Consider the following 25,530-nt stretch of genomic DNA (forward strand, 5'->3'; position numbering starts at 1 on the left):
ACTAACTAAACAGAAACCCTTCTTGTCACTAATGAGGATCGAACTCCGGCACCTCGGGCGGCTAAAAGCTAAACTATTTTTTCCCTGATTTCTTCAGCTTGGTTCACGGTGTTTCACCTCAAAGGGTCCAAAATGATCAGCATGTCTATGCAGTTTTTCCACATTCCTGCATTTCATTCACCTCATTTATTCACAGTCATCAACAAAAGCAAAAAGCTACATACAGTATACACAGCGAGCACGGCACTTCAGACAGTGTTGTGTTTGTGCATCTGCTGCGGAACCACTGGTTGCAGCTATTCCAGATGTTCACAGTATAATCTCCATAAACCAAAAATAGAACATTTATGGGATACAAAGTGACTAAAGCTGGAGCACACATCCAAGACTTGAAAGCTACAGACAGCAATCACACAAATAACAGAAATCACAATCACAGATGGTTGCCACTTAAACGCTTCCTCGTTTACTATTCAACCCTCCAACAGAGAAGTTTGTGGCTCAGTTATAATCTGTGTGGGTGTCAGTGTGACGGCAGTATAATCTGTCGGGTTACACTGGGTTCACACAGTCCATCTGTGACTGAGGAATAATAGTAATGTTAGTATTTGTTTCAATCAGGGGCTGATGGTTGGGGGTGTGTGGCTTTCAATCAGACTGCAAACTGCAGATGGGTGAGACTGCATGTTTATATAAACTGACGCTTGTGTGTCTATTTATCTATCGGTGTGAGTGGACAGACTGCTGACAGAGCTGCCAGAGTCTCACGAGCAGCTGTGCTAATAAAATAATCCAGACAGCCACATCTGCAATATTTAGAAAAGCCAAACTCTCTAGAAATGTGGTTAGCACTCTCACACCCCAGTGAGAAAATCCCCACAAATTCAGGCCTGGGACTTCTGTTTTTTTCCCCCCACAGTAAAGGGCCGGAGATTGGGAAGAGTCGTCTGTAAACGGACTGTAGGTTTGAATCAGTGTGAGTGCTTGAGTTATTAGATTGTAATTATATAATCTCTACAAGAATGTTGAATGACTCTTTGATTGATCAGGATTTGATATTAAGGCTGTGCATTAGAGTGAAGCAACAAATGACTTTCTGATTAAGAAGTAGCGATAAATAGGGATAAATATACATATGTTGACAGAAGTTATCGATTATCAGAGGGAGACTGACCGCTGCTAACTTGTGGGTTAAATGATACTACCATGCTCAATTTACATTATAAAACCCACACACTCTCATATAAACTACTAAAGTCGAGTTTTTGCCAGTTTTAGCCACAGATAAAGCTTGAAGCAATCAGCAGAGTGCACCTGCAGAGCTTCTTTGGAATGTACTTCTCTTCTTGGCATCTGTCACTTCCGACTTATCAAAAGCACTCTCTACTCCTCTGAAATGTCTCCTCATTCGGAGTCTTCTATACTAATCACGTTGAAACTCAATTCTAGCGCATTAAAATGTCTTACTTCATGAATTAAAAAAAAAAAAAAAGCATAGAGCAGCTGAGATGCTGAAAGGCCATTCCAGGAGGAAAGTGCTCCCTACTCTGCGAGTCGCATGAAAATCTTAAAGCAGAAAGCGAATGTATGCGGCAGGAACAACAGTTGGCACTTTCTGGAGTGAATGTCCCTTTAACTCCCTCACAGTGCGGGCATCCTCCATGAGTGCAGTATACATACATACATGCATACATGAAGAGAAATGTAAAATATGCATAATTTCACTGGGGGACTTTTCCCTCTTGTTCCGTTCCAGAAGTTGGGAGTAGGAATCTGATTGCTGACCTTAGTCTGAATTCTCAGGCTAGCTCTATTAATAGCCCAGACACCAGTGAGCACAAGACTCCCAAGTCAGCAGCAGAGTTTGCTCTGCAGGCCCTGCTTCAGTCTGGCTCTGGATGGACCGGGCTGTTGATTAGAAAGAAAAACAAGCCTCCTGGTCTGCTTCTTGACTCATTCAAGTCATTCTTTAGGTTTCGCCAGAAGGAGAAACAACACGGCTAAAAATACACAAGATCTTGACATTCTACATCTGTCTTCATTCGGAAAAATTCAACGTCTGCAACTAGATGAGAAGCGTATTTTAACAAGGCGAGGCTTGAATCGCAATGCACAGGACCTCAGCGTTCCCCTGTGATCATAATACTGCAGAGAAGGGGGCACCCCTCTTGGCACGACTCCCAGGGAAACTGGGCAGCAATGCAAGAGAGACACCGCTATGCCATAACCAGAGTGCTCATTTAGAGAGAGGAAACTGGGCTTTTGTCTCCAGAGAGTCTGAAAAACAGAAAGGTATTCAGAGACTACTGGTGCACTGCAGCACCAACAAGAGCTCGCAGTAAATCAGTCAAAAATGTGTGTAAACCTCACAAAACCAAACTCCCCTGATGCCATGGAGTGTGTTGTTCAAATGACACAAATTTACTCTCTGCAGCGTCCTCGTGCCACCCAGGAATTCCTTTTGGTGTGTTTGCTCTTCTAACAGTTTCGTGGACCAGTACAGGTTGTCGTGGGATGTTACGCAATGCCAAACTATCTCTAACAGGCTGCTCCAGCTGGACTTTTCTCACTGGGAACAATCTCATAACCAAAGCGGCTAAAGTGGAAAAGGCCACATCTGTCATCTCACATTGTACATCCACAATTTGTACTCCTTAAAATCTCAAACCTTGCTCGCCTGTTATCTGACTCAAACTCTACAGATAGTAGTTTCACGTTTCTTCTTTCAGATTAGTGCTTAAACCGAAGTGGAGAACAGGAATAGTTTTGCCACCTCTGATTTTCTACGTGGTCAGACAGCGTGTCTTCAGAACTTGCACTCAGGAAACAGAACCTGACATTTAACGCTGGCACTTAACAGGTTCTGAAGAGGTGTTTACTCGCTTTAACATCACCCGCAAACAGCAGCTTAAATGACAAATGACTATTTTAAACATGGCTTTTCAAATGTGTCTGATGTGTTTTGTAATTCGACCTAATGCATGATCACAGGTTAAAGACATTTCGCTTCTTTCCGAGAGTTCCTAAAATACGCTGCATTCCGCACCAACATAAACATCACAGACGGGCGGCACGGGAGGGCGGCTGGCAGTCTGCTGTGGTCGTGGTTAACAGGTGGAGTGGAAGGGCAAGGACACCGAGGGCGTTTATTTACTGCCCACTGGCCTGCTGTGTGGTGGGAGAAGACAGACGCCTGGGGGCGGGGGGGGGGGGGGGGGGGGGGTGTTTAGACTCTTTAAATTCTGAGCATGTTTGAGAATGAAGAGTTTGCAGGACACAGCAGGAGGATGCAGTGTGTGAACAGAAGCATGAAAGGAATAAACAGGAGAGTAATAATCAGGCTGGCATAATCGATAACAAAAACTCATAAAAACAAATGCAGAACTGTTTTTTCTCAGTGAGTAATCCATTACAGGTATCGTACTGACTGGGTGATAGTATAATCTGTGCTAGTTAAAATATGAAATATATTTTCATGAGTTATTCAGAGGCTTAAATTTCTCTTCACCACATTTTCCCCAGCTTGTCTGGAATCTGATTTCTGTTTTTCCCCCTGGATCCTCCAGGAAACAGACAGTTTCAGGTCAAAATACTCTCAGGTTGAACAAAATCCTTTGAAGCAGCAGGCATTGAAAAATACACATCGAGGCGTGCTGTGACATATCGCACTTAATATTTAAGGATAATAAGCATGACTAACTCATTGGTATTTAATGGTAATGCACACTGGAATTAGTCAGAACCAGCTGAAAAAACAAGGAGATATTTGGCTGAAGTGGAAAACAGCAGAGAATTGAGTTTTATTGGATTATTAAAGAGGCAGGATTTAACCAAATGAATGTAATAAAAACCATAAATACCTTGGTATAAATTAAAATGAATACTATATACATAGTTGTACGACAGAATTAAATCTACCATCAGATTTCTATCTAAGAATCCACCATGGAATAATAATGCACAGGCTAAGAATGGCAATTGAATTCTGATTAAAAAAAAAAATAAAAATAAAAAAATAATTAAAGTTTCTTTGACTCTGATGGCAAGACAAAGTCTGATCTTAGTAACATTCCGCAGACACACACGCTTGCTAGTTAACTGTAAGTCACTTGTTTATTTAGGGTCTTGCCTTAGGTAGAAAATACAATTCACTCGGGATAAGTCCCCATCTGATCGGCCTGTGACTCGTGACTAGGTGGAAACAAAAATGTGACACAAAACACAAATGAGCAAGAATTTTTCTTGGAATCCCTGAGAGTATTTGGCACAAATCTTGCATGTTACACAAACTACTGGTGCAATTTGGATCAAACTTTGCCTGCAGTTCACAACCATGTTGTAAGACGCTCGCTCGATCGTCACATTCAAGATTTAAGATTTGGATGAGAATAAATAAATTGTTGGTTCTTATGACTGTTTCGCACCAGAGGTATAATGTCATGCAAAACTTCTGAGCCTGTTGAGAATTTTTGACTATATAAATACAGAGCCTCTCCCAAGTCCGGCAATCATTTTGTCATCAGACGTTGAGCAAAAATAGATCTTTAAAAAAAAAAAAAAAAAAAAAAAAAAACTCCCAATGCTGCTGGATGATTACCTCAACTTGGATGAAGACCAGACTGACATGCTGAAGGCTCATTTCACATTCCTCCCACTTTGTATTTCACAAAAACTAAATAAAGAATGGTTAGAAACAAGTCTGAGACATCGGCGATGATTTTTTTTTTTGTTTTAATTCAGTAAAATGTCTGGAAGGCCTTTTGCCACTGCGAATGTCGTGGGACATTTTGGAAACGCCTTCACAAATTCTGCTCCCGTTTGATGCAGCCCAAAGAGATAGAGGCACAGCTGAGCAAGAAGTGCAGCACAGATCTTCTGATAAAGAAGTTGATCACCTGTCCAGCTTTAAGTCTCTCCTCATTTAGGCTAAATTAATTGTTTCAAGAGTGGAACAGAAAAGTGAGCGAGTCATGATCTGCCTGAAGTTAAAATTTCTCTTTGTCATCTCTGTGTGAAGGTGCCAATAAAATAAATGCTGAGGATACAGTCCTGGCTGGATGTACTGTATCAGCCTAGTGGGTCCATGGCAACGTGTTGAAATTACCGGATGTTTTTCTAGGATTCTAAAAAGAGGCCGAGAGAACTTTTTAACAGTAAAATTAAGGAAGTCATTAGCTGCTCTCAGTGCCTAAATACTATGGTCAGCTCCATAAAACAGGCGAATAATGTGCGTCCTCTGGCTGCGCTGAACGTTTGAAGATCATACGAACACACACACGCACGCACGCACGCACACACACACACACACACACACACATAATTAAAAGCACCTCACACAGAGCAGCAGTTAATGAGTATTTTATTTCCTGCTGGGTTACGCTCTTCTTAAATGACAGGTTTTGCAAAAAAAAAATTTTTTTTCTTAAGAATTTTAGTTTGACTTCAAGCCATAACTTTGTGATTTCATTGTGATATCTTCATTTAAAGGAATTACACTTTCAGTACATACTCTGTTAAACTACTAGTGATAACTGTGAACAGACAAGTTCGGAGATGCAGTGTTTTTCAGCCCTTTGTGACCTTGCAGGATAAAGTGAGCATAAAGAATAAATAAGAGAGCACAGAATAAAGAATAGAGCATAAACAAAATTTAGGTCTATAGCAATATGTACGCGCTTAACTCTTGAATGCTCTGAACACTCCACAACAGGAAAATGTGTCTAAAATAAACATGTTTATTCAGCAGTTGACTTCAGTTCGGAAACCTCCTTGGCATGGAGGGTGGATGCACATGGTCAGAGATGGGTAAAAAGAGGGATCCCAGTCTGGTTGGAGTTCCTGAATAACAGGGAGGTCAAGATGCCACAGGTATGCGAGTGTGTTTGTACTGAGGTTAGCCCGAGGGAGCAATTCTTTTAAGTAAGACGGGCTATTTTAGACAGATGTCAGAGCTCCTTCGTGCACCGGAAGACAGAAAGCAAGAAAAAAAAAAACAACAACTCCAGTCTGAAACGAGGGGAGCACATAAAAGGAAAACGGGGTGAGCAGTTGAGGGGGTGCAGGCTTCAGAGTCAGAGGAAGCCGGGAGCCACGTGTCTTCTCTTTGATCCTCCAATCAAACGCACATGTTGTGGTGTTCACCCGGTTCCTATGATCTCAATTCTCAAAGAAACACGCTCGAGACGCTTCAGCCTCAAGTCCCGGCCAGCACAACGCTAATGTTTTCAATTCCTCCCAAGACACTTCTTGTTTTAGAGCACGTACCACAAGAACTTGCAATCAGCCTGTCTACTCAAATAACACCACCACAACCTACTGCTGCCGCTTCTACCGCTCCAGCGACACACTCCTGCCACTGCCACCAAAACACACACTTTACACTTCTGACTGCTGCATCCTATTTGTAAAGATAAACCAGATAGTGAAAGCACTTAGCTAGCATGAGAATAGTTTTCCCGTCTTATCGCCAATAGATCTCAACAGCCATTAACGATAATGCTGTTTTGCTTTCCACACATTAAATTAACACCAAGAGGGACAACAGGGTGAAGCTTCACGGCTCCATGACTACTGGATATAACATGATCACGATGCTGCAGACTGGAATCTTTTTTCCTCATCCAGCAATGAAGCTCTTCTCCATGAGGTGTTTACTAAACATGTATACTTACATTCATGAAGTCATCTGCATTGTTATTAGGATTTGTGGATTTATTCTTTTTATTTTATTTAAAAAAAATTACTTTTTGAAACTCAGGGCTTACAATGATTAGTTCACAACATCTCACATCACCATTTGACTATATCTGTTTAATTGTTGAGCACTAGAATCCACATATGAACAGATATAAATTTAAAAAAATCTGACGATATGCTACACATCCTCAACTATCATGATCAGCTGATACATACCAGCAATGTACTCAAGCTCCATGCCACATCAGAGTACTGGTCATACAAGACATAACTGATTGAGAACAGATGTATCGGACATCATTCAGATCGTTTTTTGATTACATGGTGCTGTTACATAGTTTTAGAAGTAAAAAAACAAATGGGTCCTTCATTTTGTTTAAAAGGTCATATTTAAACAGTACTGCAACAAAAGGCAAACAAAATATTTTTTTTAGCACGGCAGACTGCGATCTAGAAAGTCTTTACCACATGTATTTATTTCAATATATAAATCTAGACTAAATCACTCAAAATTTCCAGTATTGTTTAAAATATAAGCAAATCTACGACTTCCATTAAATGCCAAGTCCACGGTTTTTAGAGCAGAAAATACCACGGGAATGAAATATGGAACTCAAGAAACTATTCCAGCAAAACTGCTCCAGGAGTTGTAAATATTTACTGAATTTTATTATACTAGTCTGTGGGTATAGCTTCAGTGTTTGGTTTCAGATGTCGCACATGCACATGTGCACACACAAGTGATACGCGGAGAAGAAGAAATCCACACGCCGCTCAGTAAAAGTGTACCCGGCTTTGTTACACTTGGGTTCTCCTTGTGCGACGGTTGACTCCTGCTGGGTGAGCAGCCTCTTGTTTGTTTGTGCAGCACATTTATCAGCTGCAGGTGGGGTCTCCTGTTTAGGGTCCAGCAGGCTGTGAAGCTGATTCAATCAGCCACTAAGGCTACGTTCACACTGCAGGCTGAAGTGACCCAAATCCGATTTTTTTGCCCCTATGCGACCTGTATCGGATCTTTTCATGACAGTCTGAACGACACAGATCCGATTTTTTCAAATCCGACCCAGGCCACTTGGATATGTGGTCCTAAATCCGATACGTATCTGATCTTTTGCCATGCGACTTCAGTCTGAACGGCCAGGTCGCATTTATCCGACCTGCACGTCACGATGTGGGGCTGAAGACGTGTGTCTTACCGTGAGTGTTAAAAAAAGGCGCTCGCAGACGCACATTAAGGGAGTTCTTGTCATCCGAAAAATATTATTGAACTCCGTATCATTAAAGCCTCTCACATCACTGTTCCACCTCTCCTGGCTGCGTTTCTCTGTTGCTGCCGCTGCCCCACAAAACGCCATGGCCAAAAACTTGGCTCTCTTCCTTCTCATTCGCTAAATTCTGCAGCGCCAGGACAACGGGGAGGAAAAATAATAATAATATCCACACGCGCGCTCTCCCTCTCTCCCTCTCTCTCGCTCCCTGTGTGTCTCTCTCTCTCTCTCTCTCTCACACACACACACACACACACACACACACACAGAAGGAGCTCAGCGCGGCTGATTAGAAGCGCAGCACTGAAATGATTGCTCACTATTCAATTGTAAGAATGCGTGTTTGATCAGTTCTTAAATAAATCATTGACGCTTGAAAAGCTGTAGATTCTGTATGTTGTTTGTGGGTTCCGCAAACACTGAAGCGCGCTGCTGCGTGACGTCGTTATGTCCTCTTCTGCGCATGCGGGACACTTTTGGGTGGTATTCCGTTCAGACGGGAGATCACATACAAGTCGCATTTTATTGTAAATGTGAACGAACTCGCAAAAAAATCGGATTTCACAAAAAAATCCGAATTGAGCATTAAGCCCTGCAGTGTGAACGTAGCCTAAGTCGCTTTCTTTATTCCGACAGGAAGATTCTTCAAGCCCTATTATGGTGGTCTTTCGCTGGCAGTTCTCTATTTCTCTCCATTTATCATCATGTCGGAGCATGCTAACACACTCCATGCGTCACTGACACCCAAGAGGGTTATCTGACACCACCATCTGTATAAGTATCTGTTTTGTCTTGGTGTTCTCGCCAGCTGTGACGATGGTGGGTAGAAACAGACGAAATACAGTTAAATGAATTGGTTCCTTGGCTGTCTGGTTTAGATGGTGCTCAATCAATACAGGGAGCAATCTCTGACTTTAAGCATTCAGCAACCTTGTTTTTTATTCCTGTGACATAAAAAAATCAGCTCCTTTCAGCCACAATGAATCAAATATACTTATATTCTTTATCCTGAAGATAAAATGCTTCTTTTTCCCCAGAAGGATTCACTGGCAGACTACATCAAGATATAGGGTCTATGTTCTCCAGAGACTATAATCTTCCTTTACTACATCCCCTGTCATCACCAAGATCTCCACCATCTCTTCTGCTCTTCCTTTTTAGCTGGTCTGGAATTTCCTCTCACTGTCCGGCAGCATGAACGGAGCATCTGGAAATGTTTTTATAAGGGGAGTGGAAGGTCCCGCAGCTGAGGACCATGCGGGTCTCATCTTGGGGCATTAGTGTACAATCCCATCAACTCTAGCATGGAAGTTCACACACCATTATTAGCAGCCATTAGGTGATGCTAAATGTAAAATGTGTGCATCAGGCGAAGCCTCAAAGGCTCAAAATAGGGGGGGATAAAAAAGCTTTTGGGAATGCCAGAGACTAACTGCTACTGATGGGGGCACAAGTGTTTTCTCATGTTCCACAAAAGCTATCAAATATTAAAAATATCTGGCGTGACACCGTGTTCCCCTGATAATCGTCATATCCTTGTTTATAGATGGAGCTCATTACTGTCTGCCTCGAACAGAGCTGAGTCTTCACAGTGGCAGCAGTCAGTGTAAACTCTGTGGCTTTGCTCCCAGAAGCACAGAGATAAGATCAACCAATCTTGCCTTTTGGTTCAGGCTCCTGCCCATCCTGACAAAGATCAAAGATGCTAAAATGCTGTGAAAAGCTGCAGCAAAGGGCACAGCTCACAGTTCAGACATCTCCTTTCATTCCTGCATACGGGTTCAACCTGTCAGCGGCTTTGTGATCCACATGAACATAAAAACAGTATGGTGTCCTCTACTGGATCGCAGTTTGCCCTCAGGATAAATTCCACTGACAAATTGATGTCTTCAAGAACTAACATACTAATAGGCCCAAATTCACTCACTGCTTATCAGAGACTACATTTGCAAATCTTACAGTGTCATCAGTTGGTTGAAAGTGAAATGGTAGAAATAAGGGTGGCGTTTAATCTGTCCACTGCAGCAACACTCAACCACATTCATCGCAGATCATGTGATCTGCATGCCTGAATTGGCACCAGAGACCCCTCCTGATGCAACCTGAGCAGTTGGGTGTACGTGGTTTGCTCAGAGACCCATCAGCAGTTGGATTTGAAACAGAAAACTTACACTTCGAAGATGGCCTCCCAAATCTCTCGGCCCCGCTGCCCTGACCACAAATACATCATAAGCACTGCACTGGAAAAATGTGAGAGACACTTACTTACAGTCCCACATCTTTCATATTACTGTCAGGAGGACTGGTTTGAGCAGTAGTGATATGTTTTCCCAGCGAATGCGAGTTTTTAAATGTTAAAATAAATTATAAATCTTATGTCTGACACAAGAGGCAAGACAGACATGAGCAGGATCTCTACAGCTAGTTTCATGCCAACAGGTTATGTGTCACAGCTTATACGTTCATGTAGACACTCCAGTAAATGAAACCGCATCAATCGTTTGGTATCAGCAATCAGTTGTGAGCATGTTACTAAAAAAATGGTGCAATTAGAGCAAAATGATTCTCAATACTGTCAAAGAGAGACAAATCGACATTTTTGGTTGCACTGCCTACAAAACCTTTAGGGTCCATACATTTGGAGTACTTGTTCACTTTACTATAGATCAACTGAATATGGAAAAGATTAATTTATTCCCCATAAGCTTGTTAAGTCTTTCTAAAAGAAAAGAAACTATGAAAGTTAATATTTCTTTTCCTATGCTAACACATGTTAAATTAAACTGTTTCTCCCTTTATGATATGCAGTGTAGACTGTACCTGAATACCAATGACTTCATGGCAGTTCAAATCAGACACGCACTAAATGTGGGTGCATCATCACAATGATTGCATTTCAGACCAAAAAGTGAGAGACCAGATTAAGATATTCAAGAGGTGTTCAGAGGTTAGAGGCTGATGGTGTAAATACTGACAATATGCAACACAAATATGACTTTCAAGAGGGCCAAAAGAGTGAGGGTAAATTTAAGTTTGATTATAAATGTCGCAGTCAGCTCCACATCTCCAAGGCTCGGCATAGTGAGAGAGCAAACACTCATCAGTTATCATGAAACACTGATGTTCTGTTCTTGTAAAACATATAACACACTGCTAGTTCAGTTGTGAGACCTCAAAAGGGCCATGGGAACTGCGATGGGATTATTTATAGCCATTGGCAGGGACTACTTCTATGAGGCTTTAGAGGAATGTTTAGGGTCGCCCTCTGACCAAAACTTCTTCACAGTGCTGAGGATGGAGGTTGAAGGCTTGCTCAGGCTGACGTGGGACATCTGCAGGGATGAAGACGTAAGCCAGTCGGCTTGATGAAGGTCTGGTGAACTGGCCCAGGAGGAATGGGAAGGGAGCAGTGAGCATGAGGAGGGAGGAGATCTGAGGGGAATACAGCGATTCAGAAAGATATTTCTGAGCTAGTTTTAGGGGAAATGACTCAAGAAATGAATGGAGACGGACTGAAGAATTCACAGAGAATGATCGCATCTTCTCTGCGGTAACTCGATGTCACACTAAAGGTGGTGGTTGATAGTGTTGTTGCAGAATTTGTCTCTGCAGCAAATGGTATCAATGGCCAGGTGTACCTGCAAAGATTAATAATTGATCTGTTCTGATCGGGTGTCCCAGTGACGACGCAACAGTGAGTCTGCATTGACAACACAAACACTCTCAAACTGATGCAACCAACTCGACATTTTTAGGTAGAATCACGTCTCAAACTCACAGCCAAATTGCCTGATGTCACAAGAGTTTATTTGTCTACAAAAGCAGAGTGCCTCATTACATCCCCGACCGGGCCTTACATGAACCTTTTCCTTCTTTGGTGTGTTTGCATGACTTTGCTCTGAGTGGGAGTAGTAGCTGTTTTTGTTGTTTTACCTAGGCATGTGTAATCTAAGTCATTCTAAATGTTTTATTTTATTGTTTGTTTACTGTTTCCAATATGAGCCCCTACAAAAATACATATACTGGGGGCTTTTTTTTTTTTTTTTTAAATAATTTCTATGTAATCTACAAACATAGATAACGTTGACCAAAAAAAAAATTGCACCGGTGCCTTGTTGTTGTTTTCCCTTTGAATGAATGAATGAGTGAAATGAATTGAATGAATTATGCCTTTATTAGTCCCACAAGGGAAAATTTCTTTTGGTACATCAGTCACTGTTCAGACTCACAATACGTTTGGTGGCAACTATTCAGGCTATTTCTGAGAAATGCAACGAGGGCAGACTGAGTCTACAATGAGTAAAATCCCTAAAACCCCGATAAATACAACTTGAAAAGAAAACGTAAAGCCATGATCAATGGTCATCCCATTCTCATGGTTCATTGTGCAGCCCATCAACATGTAGATCTGCATCAAATACGAAGCCGTTCTCACAAGACTTGACAGAGATACTGCATTCCTCATCATATGGAACTTTGACATCTGGCTGCTGAAACTGAATCGCTTCAGTTGTAAGTGAGAGTTAAAAGTTTGAGCCAAATTTGAGAAACTTCTGTCATGAAACAGACAATTTATGATCACCAAGCCTCTGGCCTTTGGCTGTTGTTATCTCAGGGGTATAAGCAGTATTTCAGTTATAGTAATAGGTATGATGTAGGGGGGAAACAGTGGTTCATTTTTTAGAGTGGGTCATCTTTCAGTCTCAAGGTGTGTAGTGTGTGAGCATGTGAATGGGTGAAAGTGACAAATTATGTACAGAATGATTAACGATGTATTCAACATGTATCATTCACACTTGTTTTTCCAGTTTCTTTAAATGTGTCACAGTATATAAGATCATCCAACAACAAATCCTGAATTTCAATTGAGATGTATTAAAAAACAATACGTCCTCATTCAACATAGAAAGCCAAAATATTTCCCTTTGACAGGACGTGCTGTAAAAATATTACAGCCTCATGATGGCATTAGACGATTTAAATCAATTTAACCTTACTTAGTTAGCTCATGATGACAGAAACACAGACTTGTAAAGCTTCTCTTCCTGTGGAAAAACTCGCTCTTACAAAAGAATACTAAACACATGATGGCATCTGATGTCGACGACTAAACCCTCTTTGAGCATTCATCTCTCAGCATCTCTTCATTGCTCTCTTACGGCAGTTTGGTACTGGGTCAAGTGTTGCGTGCTCGCCCCCTAACTCGATTGTTTGCCCTCACATCAAACTGAAAAAAAGCCCAGAGGGCCGGCTGTCAAAGCAAGACCCACAGGCCGAAGCAATGTCTGCATTATCACTGTGCCGCCGCACAGATAATGTCATGAGAGTAACCCCACACACACACACACACACACACACACACACACACACACACACACACACACAATGCACCTAATGTAAAATAATACTGAGGGATGAGTCAGGTTTCAGCGATGAGTGATACGTCACTCTCTCTCTGTAAACGAGCCCACATGAAGTGGCTCCGTTGTTGGTTTGCTGGCAGCACAGTGTAGTGTGATGGATGGTAGAATTACTGTACAGCCTGGAGTATAGAACCAACATTTGATGCTCTATGCTGGAGAAGATTCACTTGGTAACAACACCGGGGCTACAAGAGAAGAAGGAGTTGAAATTCAGTCTGTCAGTTCTTCTTCATTTAAAACTTTCTTGAAAAAAGTGAACGCTGTATCATAACATTTTGTCAAGTCACAATTCACACCCTTACCTTAACTCAAAGACGTATGCGTCTCTTCAATAATTAAATGTCATGTACGATTGGGCGTGGTGCTGCAAATCTGCACATTCTGCCCGTCCAGTTTGCAAGTGAATGCCATGAGCATGCACACACTGGCAGTGATAGCGAATGAGAAACACAGAGGCGGCTACAGGGTCGGAAGAAAGCAGGAAGCGCCAGCAACCGATGCAGGAGCTAGCAAGCTAATAGGCTGATAAACTCCAAGTATAGACTGCCTACTCGATTGGCAAGCAGCATTTGGAGGCATAAGGAGCTAATGGCTAGTTGAGTAAAAGCCACAGAGGAATGCGAGCACATAGTGATTTTGTGTGTGTGTGTGTGTGTGTGTGTGTGTGTGTGTGTGCACTTTTGAGGGAAGTTTCTCTCAAGTGAGACAACCATCTTCTTCATGCTCTCCGGGGCTGGCGCTGCCCAAGAAGACTGACGTCACCCTGTGTGTATGTGAGAGACTTTGTGGCATTTTCAGGCTAACAAAAGGAAGCCACAGCCACCCTCTTGCTCCACCACACCCGAGAGTCTTGCGCGGTTTACGGCCGCGGGGAGGGGCAGGACAAGGGCACTTGAGTACTGTCAATCCGGACCAAGTGATGAGTTTTGGAGGAGAGATACCTTGTTTCTAATGAGGTCTGGACAAGGGGTGTGGCTCCAAAAGCAGGAATGTAGATCCAGCAGTCTTGAACATCTGCGTATTTAATCACAAAACCAATAAGAGACGTGCCAAACCAATGGTGAGGGTAACGAGCGATCGCTGTCAGGCTGCCAGCAGCAGGAGCAGCAGCACCAGCAGGCTCCGCCGGCTTCGGGACAGATGCTGAACGTTTCCTCTCGAGGTGTGCCCTCGTCTACGTACTCAGCAGCTTTGTCACATAGGCCAGGAATGTGGTTGAGGAAGGAACCCGGGTTTGTCACACCCGCACAGATCCCCTCCTCTCCACCCGCCTGTGAACTGTTGGGGCTTGAAAACAAACACGCCCCTCTTTCATCCCCACTCAGTCAGGCCAAACACAGCTGCGGGGCTTTGGGATGTACACAGTGACAGGAGGGGAGGAGCAAAGAGGAGGGCCGAGGTGAGTTCTGACACCAAGGTGATAGTCTTCCAGCTACTGGAAGGGGTATAACAGACGACCATCATCACTCAGACTGCAGTACATCACACAGAAAGGCTACCTGAACCACTCGGATGTGTGGAGTAACGCAGTCTGGAAGACAAAGCTGACGCACAGCAGATACTCAGCTGTCACCTTGCAAGAAGAGGAACAAGAAAATCTGGGCTGTGTGAACACACCTATTCATACAGGTTTATTTCTGTGGTGTCAAGTGAAACCCTGGAGCGTTAAAGCAAATCTCAGTCGCACACGTTCAGTGTTCACAGCAAAAGTTGCAGCACATCTCTCTTTTTTTAAATTCGAAGCACATGCATCGACTCCTTGCAAATTAAACCAAACTGCAGATAAATCCAACGTCACGGGCTATCAGGGATAAAACACACTGACATCAAACAAACCACACTGCCCTCGCTTTTAGTGAGACAATCGAGGCTAAATCTCCCCTCACAAGTGACCTACTTCGTCTTCATCTGCAGGTTTGAGGAAAACTGGAGTTTCTTACCTCATCATCTGGTTGGAGGACGACGATTCAGCGGCATCAGAAGTGATTTCAAGTCATCCAACAGCGATCGGACACATGAAAGAAAAACAAACATTACTTTTAAAATGTTGAATAAATTCATGAAAGTACACAGCCTTGCAAGTTAGGTGAAAAACTTACTATATGTAGAAAATGCTTCAAGTGCTAAAGACTTGTTCAGACACGTCAGATTTTTGATCTGATTTTGGTCTATTGCTTTTTGAGTCCCTGACTAAAAGCGTGCTCTAAAAACAAATTGCCATGTGCTTTATCAATGCTGTGACAGCCACAAAATTAATTCCTACCCCGACTGAGGACCATGCATTAAATAACTGCTTTTTCAATTAATCTTTGTGACATCTGGCCAAAAGCATTAAATTCTGAGTATTAAAAATGCCGTGTAATTTGAGCATGTTCACATTCAGCTATGATACAGCTTGAAAGAGAAGCATGTATGTTGTTTTCCTCTCAAGTTGTTTGATAGTCCTCAGTGATACAGTGTGCTTCGTTTCCTTGAGTGAATTTTTGAATGAGCTCCTGACATGTTGTCACCTTCACACTCATGATTACAGCATCATAAAAGAGAGCAGGTGTGGTAATCACTGAACATCACCGGGACAGAAATTTCCATTAAAAACAACTTGGGAATAAGACTGTGATACACTTAGTAGTGAAACTGGACCTTGTCTCAAAGTCTCACACTGATGGAACATTTGTCCTCTCCTGTAATTAGTCAAGCACAGGCAGCAGTCCAAATTATTCATTATGTTTATAATTTCCTCATTTTCTTATTAGTAAGGAGTCAAAACATTTCTTTACTAATGCTATATTGTGTGATACAAGCAAAATATTACGTTCAATTGGCACTTTCACAACCTTTTGGATATGTGAGGTCGGGATGGGGTTAGAATTATTTCGTGATTTTTTTTTTTTTTTGGTCTTGAAACTGGAGAACATATTTGCGACTATTTTAGATCAACTGATATCATCAGCATTAACATGGCAGATTTCACAGGATGAACCCCTGAACTGCTGCACAGAACAGCATGTTTTTATATCTGGTGATTCTGGCCACAACAAGACATGAATTTCTTGTTTGAAACAGAAACTATCATGTATTCACACCAGCTCAGTGGTGAGCCAGCATGTTGGTTGCAGAAATACACATGTAAATAAAACATAAAATCCATGATTTGTTAATTACAATCATCAGTATCCTCTTCCCCATATGGTGCAGGTCTAGTTTTGTCGAACCTGCATATAGGCGATTTATAATGTATGAGCTGCAAATTACTCCAGGAGCCGGCCTCAGAGTGCATCGCTCCAGATCCTCCTGATGTCAGTGGAAGACGGATAATTGAGCTTTTTGTGCACAGTTAACAGTAAAACTAACAAACAGATGAAATAAACCTCCCTAGCCACAGCTTACAAAAAGCAGCCTTCGCATTCTCAACTACACATTTACACATTCTCATTACACAGAAGCATTACATGCACTGCGCATTAAACTCTGTGGTTCACTCGCTTCACTTGTTAATTTTTCTTGTGGCTCTTTTCTTGACCTACATGCTGAGATGGTCCAGCAGCGCTGCTGTCAGCGCGGCCACAGACGCAGTGAAGATGGCAGCATCTCTCCGCAAGGCTCTCCACAAGGAATGTTAGCCGCTGCTGACTGTGCCACCCATCCACGCCGCTCACTGTCCCGCCGGCGGCGGCTGTTCACAGTTTCAGTGATGTTGAGCAGCAAAGCTTCATGTCAGGAGTTGAAGTCATAGCTAAGCTGCTGCTATAGGTTTGGAAGTAAAGGCACTGTTGGTCGTCACCATACAGTCACAACTTAAGTCACCACTGCATATCATCTCTTTTTTGTGTAATTAGTTTGCTTAACACTTTAGACTTAACACTGCAATGAAACGTGAGCTGAAATGAGACAAGACCAGAAACAATGTAGCCACCCAAAAACCAATACTTCAACAACGAAAAGCAAAATGTAAAGTGACACTACTGGAGATGCTGAAGGTAAATCATTCAAGAGTGTGATTCACCTCAAATCAAAACAGACCAGTTTCTCATCATGTTCATGGATTCTGGTTAAACCAGTGCAGCAACACGACTTGTAGCTTGATAAATACAGTCAACGTGAATAAATAAAGTGGAACGTCTGCATGAAAGTGGATGAATTATAAAGTTTAAATACAGATTCTTCATTATTTTAGTTTCAGCATAAGACATGGACAACATATGGAAAGAAACCCACTATCCCTGTCCACACTCATGTGAGCACTTAACCCTTCCCCCTTTCTCCACTCTGTCTCCATGACTCCAACCCTGCATGATCTACAGCACAGAGGAACAGTTCTGTGTATCACCAGACCGAAATGGGCCTGAAAACAAACTGCTCTTTTTGCACACAGAGGCAGCTAACATGTGACCTTTCATGCAGTTTGAAAAAGTAAAATAACAAAGTACCCTTAACAACAAAAAATGGAAATCTGCAGCGAGATTTTTCTGTGGAAAACAATAGTTAATTGGCTATATAATGCAGATCAAAAGACTTGGTGGATTTGTAGAATTCTGAAAACACTCAGCAGTGACTTATAATTGTAGTAAAGTAGATTACACAGTGTGAACTGGACTAAAGTCTTAGTAAAATGACATGCTTGGAAAAATGCTCATGAAGCTACAAAAGTGCAATTACACTAGTTGATTTCAATGATTTCAGTATTTACAATTTGTTACTTCCACCCCTGGGGATAGGAAAAAAAACATACTTTTTTGTCAATGGAGAGGGCGAGGGCCCTTTTCCACGCCCACAGGCCCTGTTGTCTCATAATCTGACCATGCAATTTAAAACTTTGAGCTTAGAAAGTTTATTTCTAAATAGTTACATGTCCTGTGGAATACATATTGTGGTCAAAATTCGCAGTATTTCAGGAATTATTGAATGTATTTTCCAGTGAATTATAGGAATTATATCTATATATTCATTTTAAAATCAGACCTTGCATTAAAGAGTACAAGCATTGGACAACAGAATCTCCTTCATGACAGACTATCAACAGTTTGCTTTCACAGTTTTGGGAGCCTCACATGCCATGATGTGCCACCTGGCTGCAAAGATTCTTAAAAAAGGCACACAAGGTGTGTAACTTGAGTCCTTCATTGATACATTAAAAGTGAGCCAGAACTTCGTATTTCACCATTATGATTAGATGCACCGGCGAGGTTTCCTTGGTGAAAACTGGGGCTCCCTCCCTGATCAGAATGAAAAAGCTTTAATTTAACATGTGTAACAGAAGAATCTGATCCTATAGGGTATATTGGGAAAGAAATTTAATTCCAAATTAAAAAAAAGGTGGTTTATGCAGACTCTTAATTCAAACAGATTTTATGAACACTCTTGTTCCAAACTGGTCTTCTTAGGGAGGGTCAAATAATTCTTCCATAATCCACATGGCACTTCGAGAAAGAAGACAGTAGCAAAACATGATTGCTTGACAGAGGAAACACCGCTGCTGTAAACATATAACTGTATTTCCTGTGCACACTCTGTCTGTTGACGACTATGTTCTTGAGGGATTGCATTTTGAAAACAAAAATCCAAACAGAAATGGAGCACACTCAATTAAGTTAACAAACAACAACAATCTTCAGCACTATTGGGCTTCCAGGTAAAGCTGGACATGGGATCATGTGCAGTTAGAAAAGGCCAACATCACATTGCAAAACGTTACGGGGCTGATGGACTGAACTGAAACCGAAAAATGATTGGTGCATTTAATCTTGCACATCAATCTGTAAACACACCTTTATTTCTCAAAGAGCGAGAATTCAATTAGACTGACCAAAAATAAATAAATAAAGTGAAAATGCAGCTAATTCATAATACATATATAGAAGAAATAGCTATTGGCAGCCTTCAGAGAATCCGCTTTTTTGTGCCCACCCAAGTTTGGCTCTTGGTTGAATTAATTTAACCCCCCCACTCCAGTGCTCCAGCCCAAAGAGAAATGTTGTGGGTCCGCCCCTGGTTAGACGGACTGGTTCTTGGTGCAGACTTCTCCATCCGGCTGCAGTCTCTATTTTACCGGTGCAATCCAGTTATATGTGCGCGGTCCAGAAATAGTCCAGTGCGGTACCACTCTCACATAGCTGCAGAATTACAGTGTACTGCTGCTGCCGTGTCCCGTGTGGGGCTCTCAAGGATTTTTCATCCGGCGGGACTAAATGTACCCTGTCCTGTCAAAGTACAACAATTATGATCAAATCAGGACTGCCATCATCGGTTTAGGATCCTCAGAGGGGTCAAATCTGACCTGTGGGCAAACGGGCTGCATCACTGCGATTAGTGCGGGTTTAAATGAGAGCACGCAGCCGAAAGTGAGGATGTTTGTCAAAAACCTCAGCTCGAGACCTGAGAAGGTCAACACGTTAAGCGAGATGAAGACACTCACCGTTGTTGAAAACCGCTGAGCGAAATCGGTTGTTACTGGACAAATTTTCCATCGTAAAGTTTTAGTTGGTGGCGGCAGCGGCGACCCTCTTCTCCGTCTCCCCGGTGTATTCCGCGGTATTTCCTTCAAATTTCTCTCTGTGGGTCCGAGCCCCGCGGCTGCGAAACCGGTCCGTGACAGAGTGAGCTCGCGCGGCTGCAGTCGCTCGGTACTCACCGCCGAGCCTTCGAGCCCCGTGACGTCACAGCACGCCGACCGCTGCGGCGGAGGCGGCGACGTCACAACGAAAACAATCGCACGTGGATGCGATGGGAGGCCGGTCACGTGCACCCGAGAGGAGAGAGGCTGCTCCGCGCGCGCGCGCGCACACACACACACAGCCTGGGCTTTCAATTATCTTTCATGATATTAACAAATGGTCTATGTCTATCCATCCATCCGTTTAGTTAATGCTTTTACAATCAGCGGCAGCATCTTCTGTCATTATAAGGTTGTGCTGGTGTGTTGCAAGATTTAATATATGCATATATGCATCACATTTGTTATATAATTTGTTTAATTCAATTTGTACACTAAAAAAGTTAAATAATAGAAAAAAACCCAAACAACGTATTGACTGAGGTGTTCCTGAAGCAGGTTGTCCTGTAGCTGGCGGTTTGATCTCCAAAGTGCCTTTGGGCAAGATATTGCCACTTTTAACTCTTTTTGCACTCGGGTTTAGCTCACACTGAGCTTTAATCAGTTCCAGCATCCTGCAAGTCAAAGAACATTGCTCTTTTTGTTTCCCTGGCAGAGAAAGACAGTGACACCTGCTGGTTGTAGTAAAATTTTGAAATTGTAATGATTTTTTTTCCAAGCAGAAACAAGCACTATTTTTACCACTGTGGAGAATCCCACACACATTTTTCAGTTTGCATCACTGACAGAGCTTTTATAATGTGAACACAAAGACTGCAGCGGATTTTCCACATGTTACTGTTGAAATCAATTGTACTGTTAAGTCAGGTTTAAAGATATTTGGACAATTTTCATCATTTGAACTCTGCAAACCACCACAATGGATTTGAAATGAAACTGTTAAGATGTGTTCCAAGATTTTAATAATACCCAAATCAGGAAACTCTGCAACACATTACATAAGTGTCTGCAGTTGTACATCATGAAAATGTTGCATGTTGTGTTGCTTATGCTTTGTGCACTTTGCTCTTAGGAAATCTTTCCATGTGAACTTTGACCTCGATTGGTTTCAATAAACCAATATTATATGACTAATATGATTTTTTAAAATGTCCATGTCTTTGCGAATCCCCTGGTAGAAGGTTAATGTTGAAGTGAAATCTATGCAAGAATAGAGTCACAGATGACATGGAAGTGGTTTAAGGAGCAACAGTTTTATTTTTAGCTGTGACAAAAGAAACAAAAACAGTCGCCTCTCAGAGTCTAAATGTTCACGTTCATGATTAAAGTGCAGAATTGTTTTCACAGCTTGTGTAAAAAAAAAATTAAATAAGACAAAAAAAAAAGAGAGAAATATACTATTAAAATATCAAAACTGACAATGCAGATCTGGAAAGTATATAAATATGATACAGAACAAGATGAGATCTCATACAACATGGTATCAGCTATGATATTCAATCCACTTGAATCAGGCTTGCACTTATGTTACATCTAAAATAAAAAAGGAGATCAGTTCATGTTTTCGAGTCGTTGGCAAGGCTAGCTTACAACAAAGGCACAGCATTGTTCAGAGGTAACGATCCTTTGCAAAAGAAGTGCTGCGGCAACATTCTCAGAGATCATCGACACGCCATCTCAGACGCATCCAACATGCTCCACACGGCTCAGACAGGAATGGAAGAAGAAATACAGCGAAGCCACTGGTGTACAGTACATGCCCAGAGACGAACACATCGACCGGGAGAGGCTCGTTTCAGAGAAAGCAGGTTTGTGGCACACTTAGACAGAAGTTAACATGCTATTTGAGTCTGTTACTGTAAAGTTCTACTATTTCCTACCAAGCTGCTGAATTAACTGAATTGTGAAGAAAAAGCTCCAGAGAAGATTTCGGCCCTGAGCCAAAGGAGTTGTGATGAAGAGTGGTGAGAAAAGTGGGTTTAGGTACTCCGTTATCAGAAAGACCAGCAGGAATGCGACCTCTGTGGGCATCACACGTGAACCAAGCAGTCACAAACAACGCAGAACATCATTGACAAAGGACCAGTCTGTAGGCAGCACGCGGATCTGGGACGTCACATCCTCTGGACAGCAAAGAGCAGGACTCCGTTTCTCTCAGATTAAACCTGACATCATGAAAACGGTCTGAATGTCACCTGGAAAAATGTGACTTCAAGAAAAGCTTTCATGGATCAAACAAGCTGATGTCAGAACTATAATTAAAAGCTGATCCATGAATACATCAGAATAATCAAAAATGTCCTGTTTGCTATCGAGAAGACGTATTTCCCAGAACCCTTTTTGTTTTTTGTTTTTTTTTACTTTTTAAAGGCTCTATCAGTGTCTTGCATTATAATATCAACCTGAACCGACATCATTAATTTATTTCCTTATCACAAGTAGCCCAAGAGAGAGAAACTTAACAAACATGGCTTCAACCAGCCATTTGGTAATATAGTGCAAATCAAAGTACTCAAAAGGATACAAAAGGATTTCAGTGGGAAGATATAAAAAAACAGATGCTGTGTTTTTTTTTATATTAAAATCTCATTTCCTTTTATATGCAGCTTCCTTTATCAACATTTTTTTGTGTTTTTTTTTTCCATCCCTAGTTTTCTTATTTAAAACCACAACATTCGGACAGAATCGGCCGTGTGTGGAAGCTGAGCCGACCGCGTTCGAACATCACGCAGCTCGTGAAAGCAAAAGCCGAGAATCCGAAGGAGACGGTTCAGAACGGAGAGAGAAGGTGCAAACAGAGAAATCTGACGGACAGGAAGCTTCTGAGGAGTGCGGGTGTTTGCGCGGTGCACGTGACAGACAGATGTGTATTTACAGTGGTATCTACAGCGAGCATTTGCCTGTAAACAAACAGAAGAAGAACGTCCAGAGAGGACAGTGGACAGATGGTGGAATGAGTCAGTGTGTGGTGAGAGTCCCTCCCACACCTTCACTACTGACACTGAGTCACTGACAGCCAGTCGATTGCCCTTCAATATCAACTGTGATTACAGTAAATAATAGTCTGTAACAGGTTTAAAAGGGTCACTGTTCCCCTTTTAACAGTGTCATCCAGTATTATAATTCCAGCACACATCTATGGCTCCGTTTAAATGAAATCTACGCTACAAAACTCAAACAGGAGCAAATACACCAGAAATGTAGTAGTAAAGAAAATGATAACATCAATGTACTGCAGCCAATCAATATAGGTCATCCAAACATTTCAACAAATTAGTTTTCACATACTTTGAATTGAAAACTGTGAAGTCTATATTTTAGATTTATTGCACATCATAAAACACAATTCTAAGAATGTTTAGAATTTTTTATATCATTAGTTGTTCTCCTATTTTGTAAACCAGAGGCTATAATTATCACAGTACAAACTTAAAAAATGCCTTTTAGTTTATATGTCATGAATGTAGAAATCACTAACAAAAAAAAAAAACCTTAAAATGATAATCAGGCTGTTTTTTTATATATGTTCCTAAAAAGGAATGGTAGAGAATAGAAATATTGCCCTCGGCCAAAAAAGACAATATTCAGTAAATCCAGCTGCTCCTTTTTGTATGTTGAGCTGCTAAAGGCTTCATCAGCTTTATTATTTTTGATAAAATGTGAATTGCTTTTGATGAAGAATATGTTGTGTTTTTTTTTCAATACCTGTATCTCTTTTAAAGGAAACACTTATGAGTTTGAAGATTGGTTTTTTCTGTATTTTTGCAGACATGCTGCATTTCAGTGGCATCATATTTCTTATTACAACCAAATAACATTTAAATCACAGGTTGATTGTTGCATCCGCTTTTTCTACACTCATAACATATAAAGCAACATTTCAAAACTTAATTTCTTAATAATTCTGAATTTAAAAAGCCACAAAATATTTCAATGCATTTGAGTAATTGTTTTCATTAATGATCAAAAATTAAAACAGTTATTTCAAAAGAAATGTGCAATAAACCTAAAATTTCTGGGGGTTTCAGTTTGAATTACTTTGCGATGCTCTGGTAGTCACTTCTTCCTGGCTGTGTAGGGTAGAAGTATTGAGAACTCCTTAAATGGAAATGAAAGCATGTAATTTTACTGAGCTTGAACTGAGGGTCAGGAGTGTGTACGTAGATTCCTCATATCACAAATGCTAAAAGTCTGTAATCTTCCACATCTAGGATAACGTCCAAAAGTCAAAGCAACCGGTAAATCCTTCAGCTGTGCCCTTTTCACTGCAATCAAACCTTCACTGCTCATTTCAACTGGTCGGCCAATAAAAATATGGCAATGTAGCGTACGTATAGAAAATATGTCTGTACATTTACAGTATTTAAAACATTTACAGTGTCGAAGGCTCTGTACATGGGTGTGTTAAGTATGAATGACATACGCTTACCGCTCTTGAAAAATGAGAGAAAACGTACCGTGAGATGTGTACAACTCTGATAAGTCAGTGCTACACAATAAATAGTGGGAAAATGGAGGAGGGGGATTAGTGGTTCATGATCAAACGAGGTCAGAGGGGCGGGATGGAGCGCGATCTGACCGGACAGCGTTATTTACAGCCATGCACTCTGCAGGGAGCTTCATAAAGCTTTACAGGTTTCAAGTGGATCCAAACCTTAGCCCGGAGACAGCAGGTGCATTTTTTAAGAATTCAGAGTCGAAATAAGAACCAAATCAAATAAAACGCACGACAACACCTGCAAACACAGACGGCACACACTGAGGGGGCCTGAAGCGCCGCCGCCGAACGGCTGCGCGACGCAGAGTTTTCCAAGTGAGTCTACACGCTACACAGAGGATTTTAGTCTGGCGTGACCACGAATGATGGATCTACTCGATTTAAAAGCTGAGTCATGATTTGAAGGTTGGCTCTGGTTGCATACGACATGTTCCACTTTAGCTTCAGGTGCAGCGATCACAGGTGACGTTTGCTAATTCGACTGTCATACGCGTGTGCGTCTCACACGGCTGGCTTTTCAGATCCTGGTTTTTTTTTTCCCCCCTGAGTCTACTGGTGAAGGCCGGAGCCAGCCCGGGTCCGGAGGGGGGTATTTACACAACTCCTCAGGCCTCCGCGCCGCCCGGGGCAGGCGATCGCTGGCCCCGCCCTCCTCGTTAGGGGGTAAATCTTCAAACGATCTCCCGGCGCGCCCCGGCCTCACTCCGGGTGTTCGGGGTGGGTGTGCAAGCCGTTCTCGGGGTGGGCGGCGCTGTGGTGCTCCCAGAAGGCTTTGTGCAGCTGGTCCAGTTCAGACATGAGGGGCAAGCCGATGTCCAAGTGCATCTTCAGGTTCTCCAGCCACTCCTCCAGCTTGGAAAACGCGGGTCTGAGAAATCAGGCAGCAGCTTAATGTTAGTGAAACAGGAATCATTGTACTGCTGTATTTCTTCATGTTGTATTACGCAGCATTTTGGAGATTTAAGCCACAAACCAAAGTTAATTTTTAGGCATTTTTCTTGAACTGCAACCAACAAAATTCAAACTCAGCAAAGTGCCTCCATAAAGGTTTGCATGTTGGGTGAAGTGTCGCTTGGCGAAGCCTCGGAGTGTGAG

The 25,530-nt window shown here is 42.0% G+C and overlaps 2 protein-coding genes and 1 long non-coding RNA gene across 5 annotated transcripts in view; 1 reads left to right on the forward strand and 2 right to left on the reverse strand.

Annotated features, from left to right (window-relative positions):
- Positions 1-19,996, reverse strand: part of LOC115400188 (septin-4) — a 41,362-nt gene extending 21,366 nt beyond the window's left edge. Inside the window, exons 1-2 of the mRNA XM_030107901.1 lie at positions 19,800-19,996; positions 15,328-15,335 (exon numbers count right to left, since the gene is read on the reverse strand). Of these exons, the coding sequence (XP_029963761.1) occupies positions 15,328-15,335; positions 19,800-19,851 (60 nt within the window). The 5' untranslated portion in view covers positions 19,852-19,996. The remainder of the gene's footprint in view (positions 1-15,327; positions 15,336-19,799) is intronic.
- On the forward strand, positions 10,901-24,551 carry LOC115400196 (uncharacterized). Its single transcript, XR_003932775.1, has 3 exons — positions 10,901-10,911; positions 15,527-15,530; positions 24,455-24,551. It is a non-coding gene; the product is annotated as an uncharacterized LOC115400196 (long non-coding RNA).
- Positions 24,551-25,530, reverse strand: part of LOC115400186 (LIM domain kinase 1-like) — a 44,341-nt gene continuing 43,361 nt past the window's right edge. For all 3 annotated transcript variants that reach the window (XM_030107895.1, XM_030107897.1, XM_030107898.1), the window contains one exon: positions 24,551-25,303. In XM_030107895.1, the coding sequence (XP_029963755.1) occupies positions 25,135-25,303 (169 nt within the window). In that variant the 3' untranslated portion in view covers positions 24,551-25,134. The remainder of the gene's footprint in view (positions 25,304-25,530) is intronic.

This window comes from Salarias fasciatus, chromosome 14 (genome assembly GCF_902148845.1).
Source record: "Salarias fasciatus chromosome 14, fSalaFa1.1, whole genome shotgun sequence".
Taxonomy (NCBI): Eukaryota; Metazoa; Chordata; class Actinopteri; order Blenniiformes; family Blenniidae; genus Salarias; species Salarias fasciatus.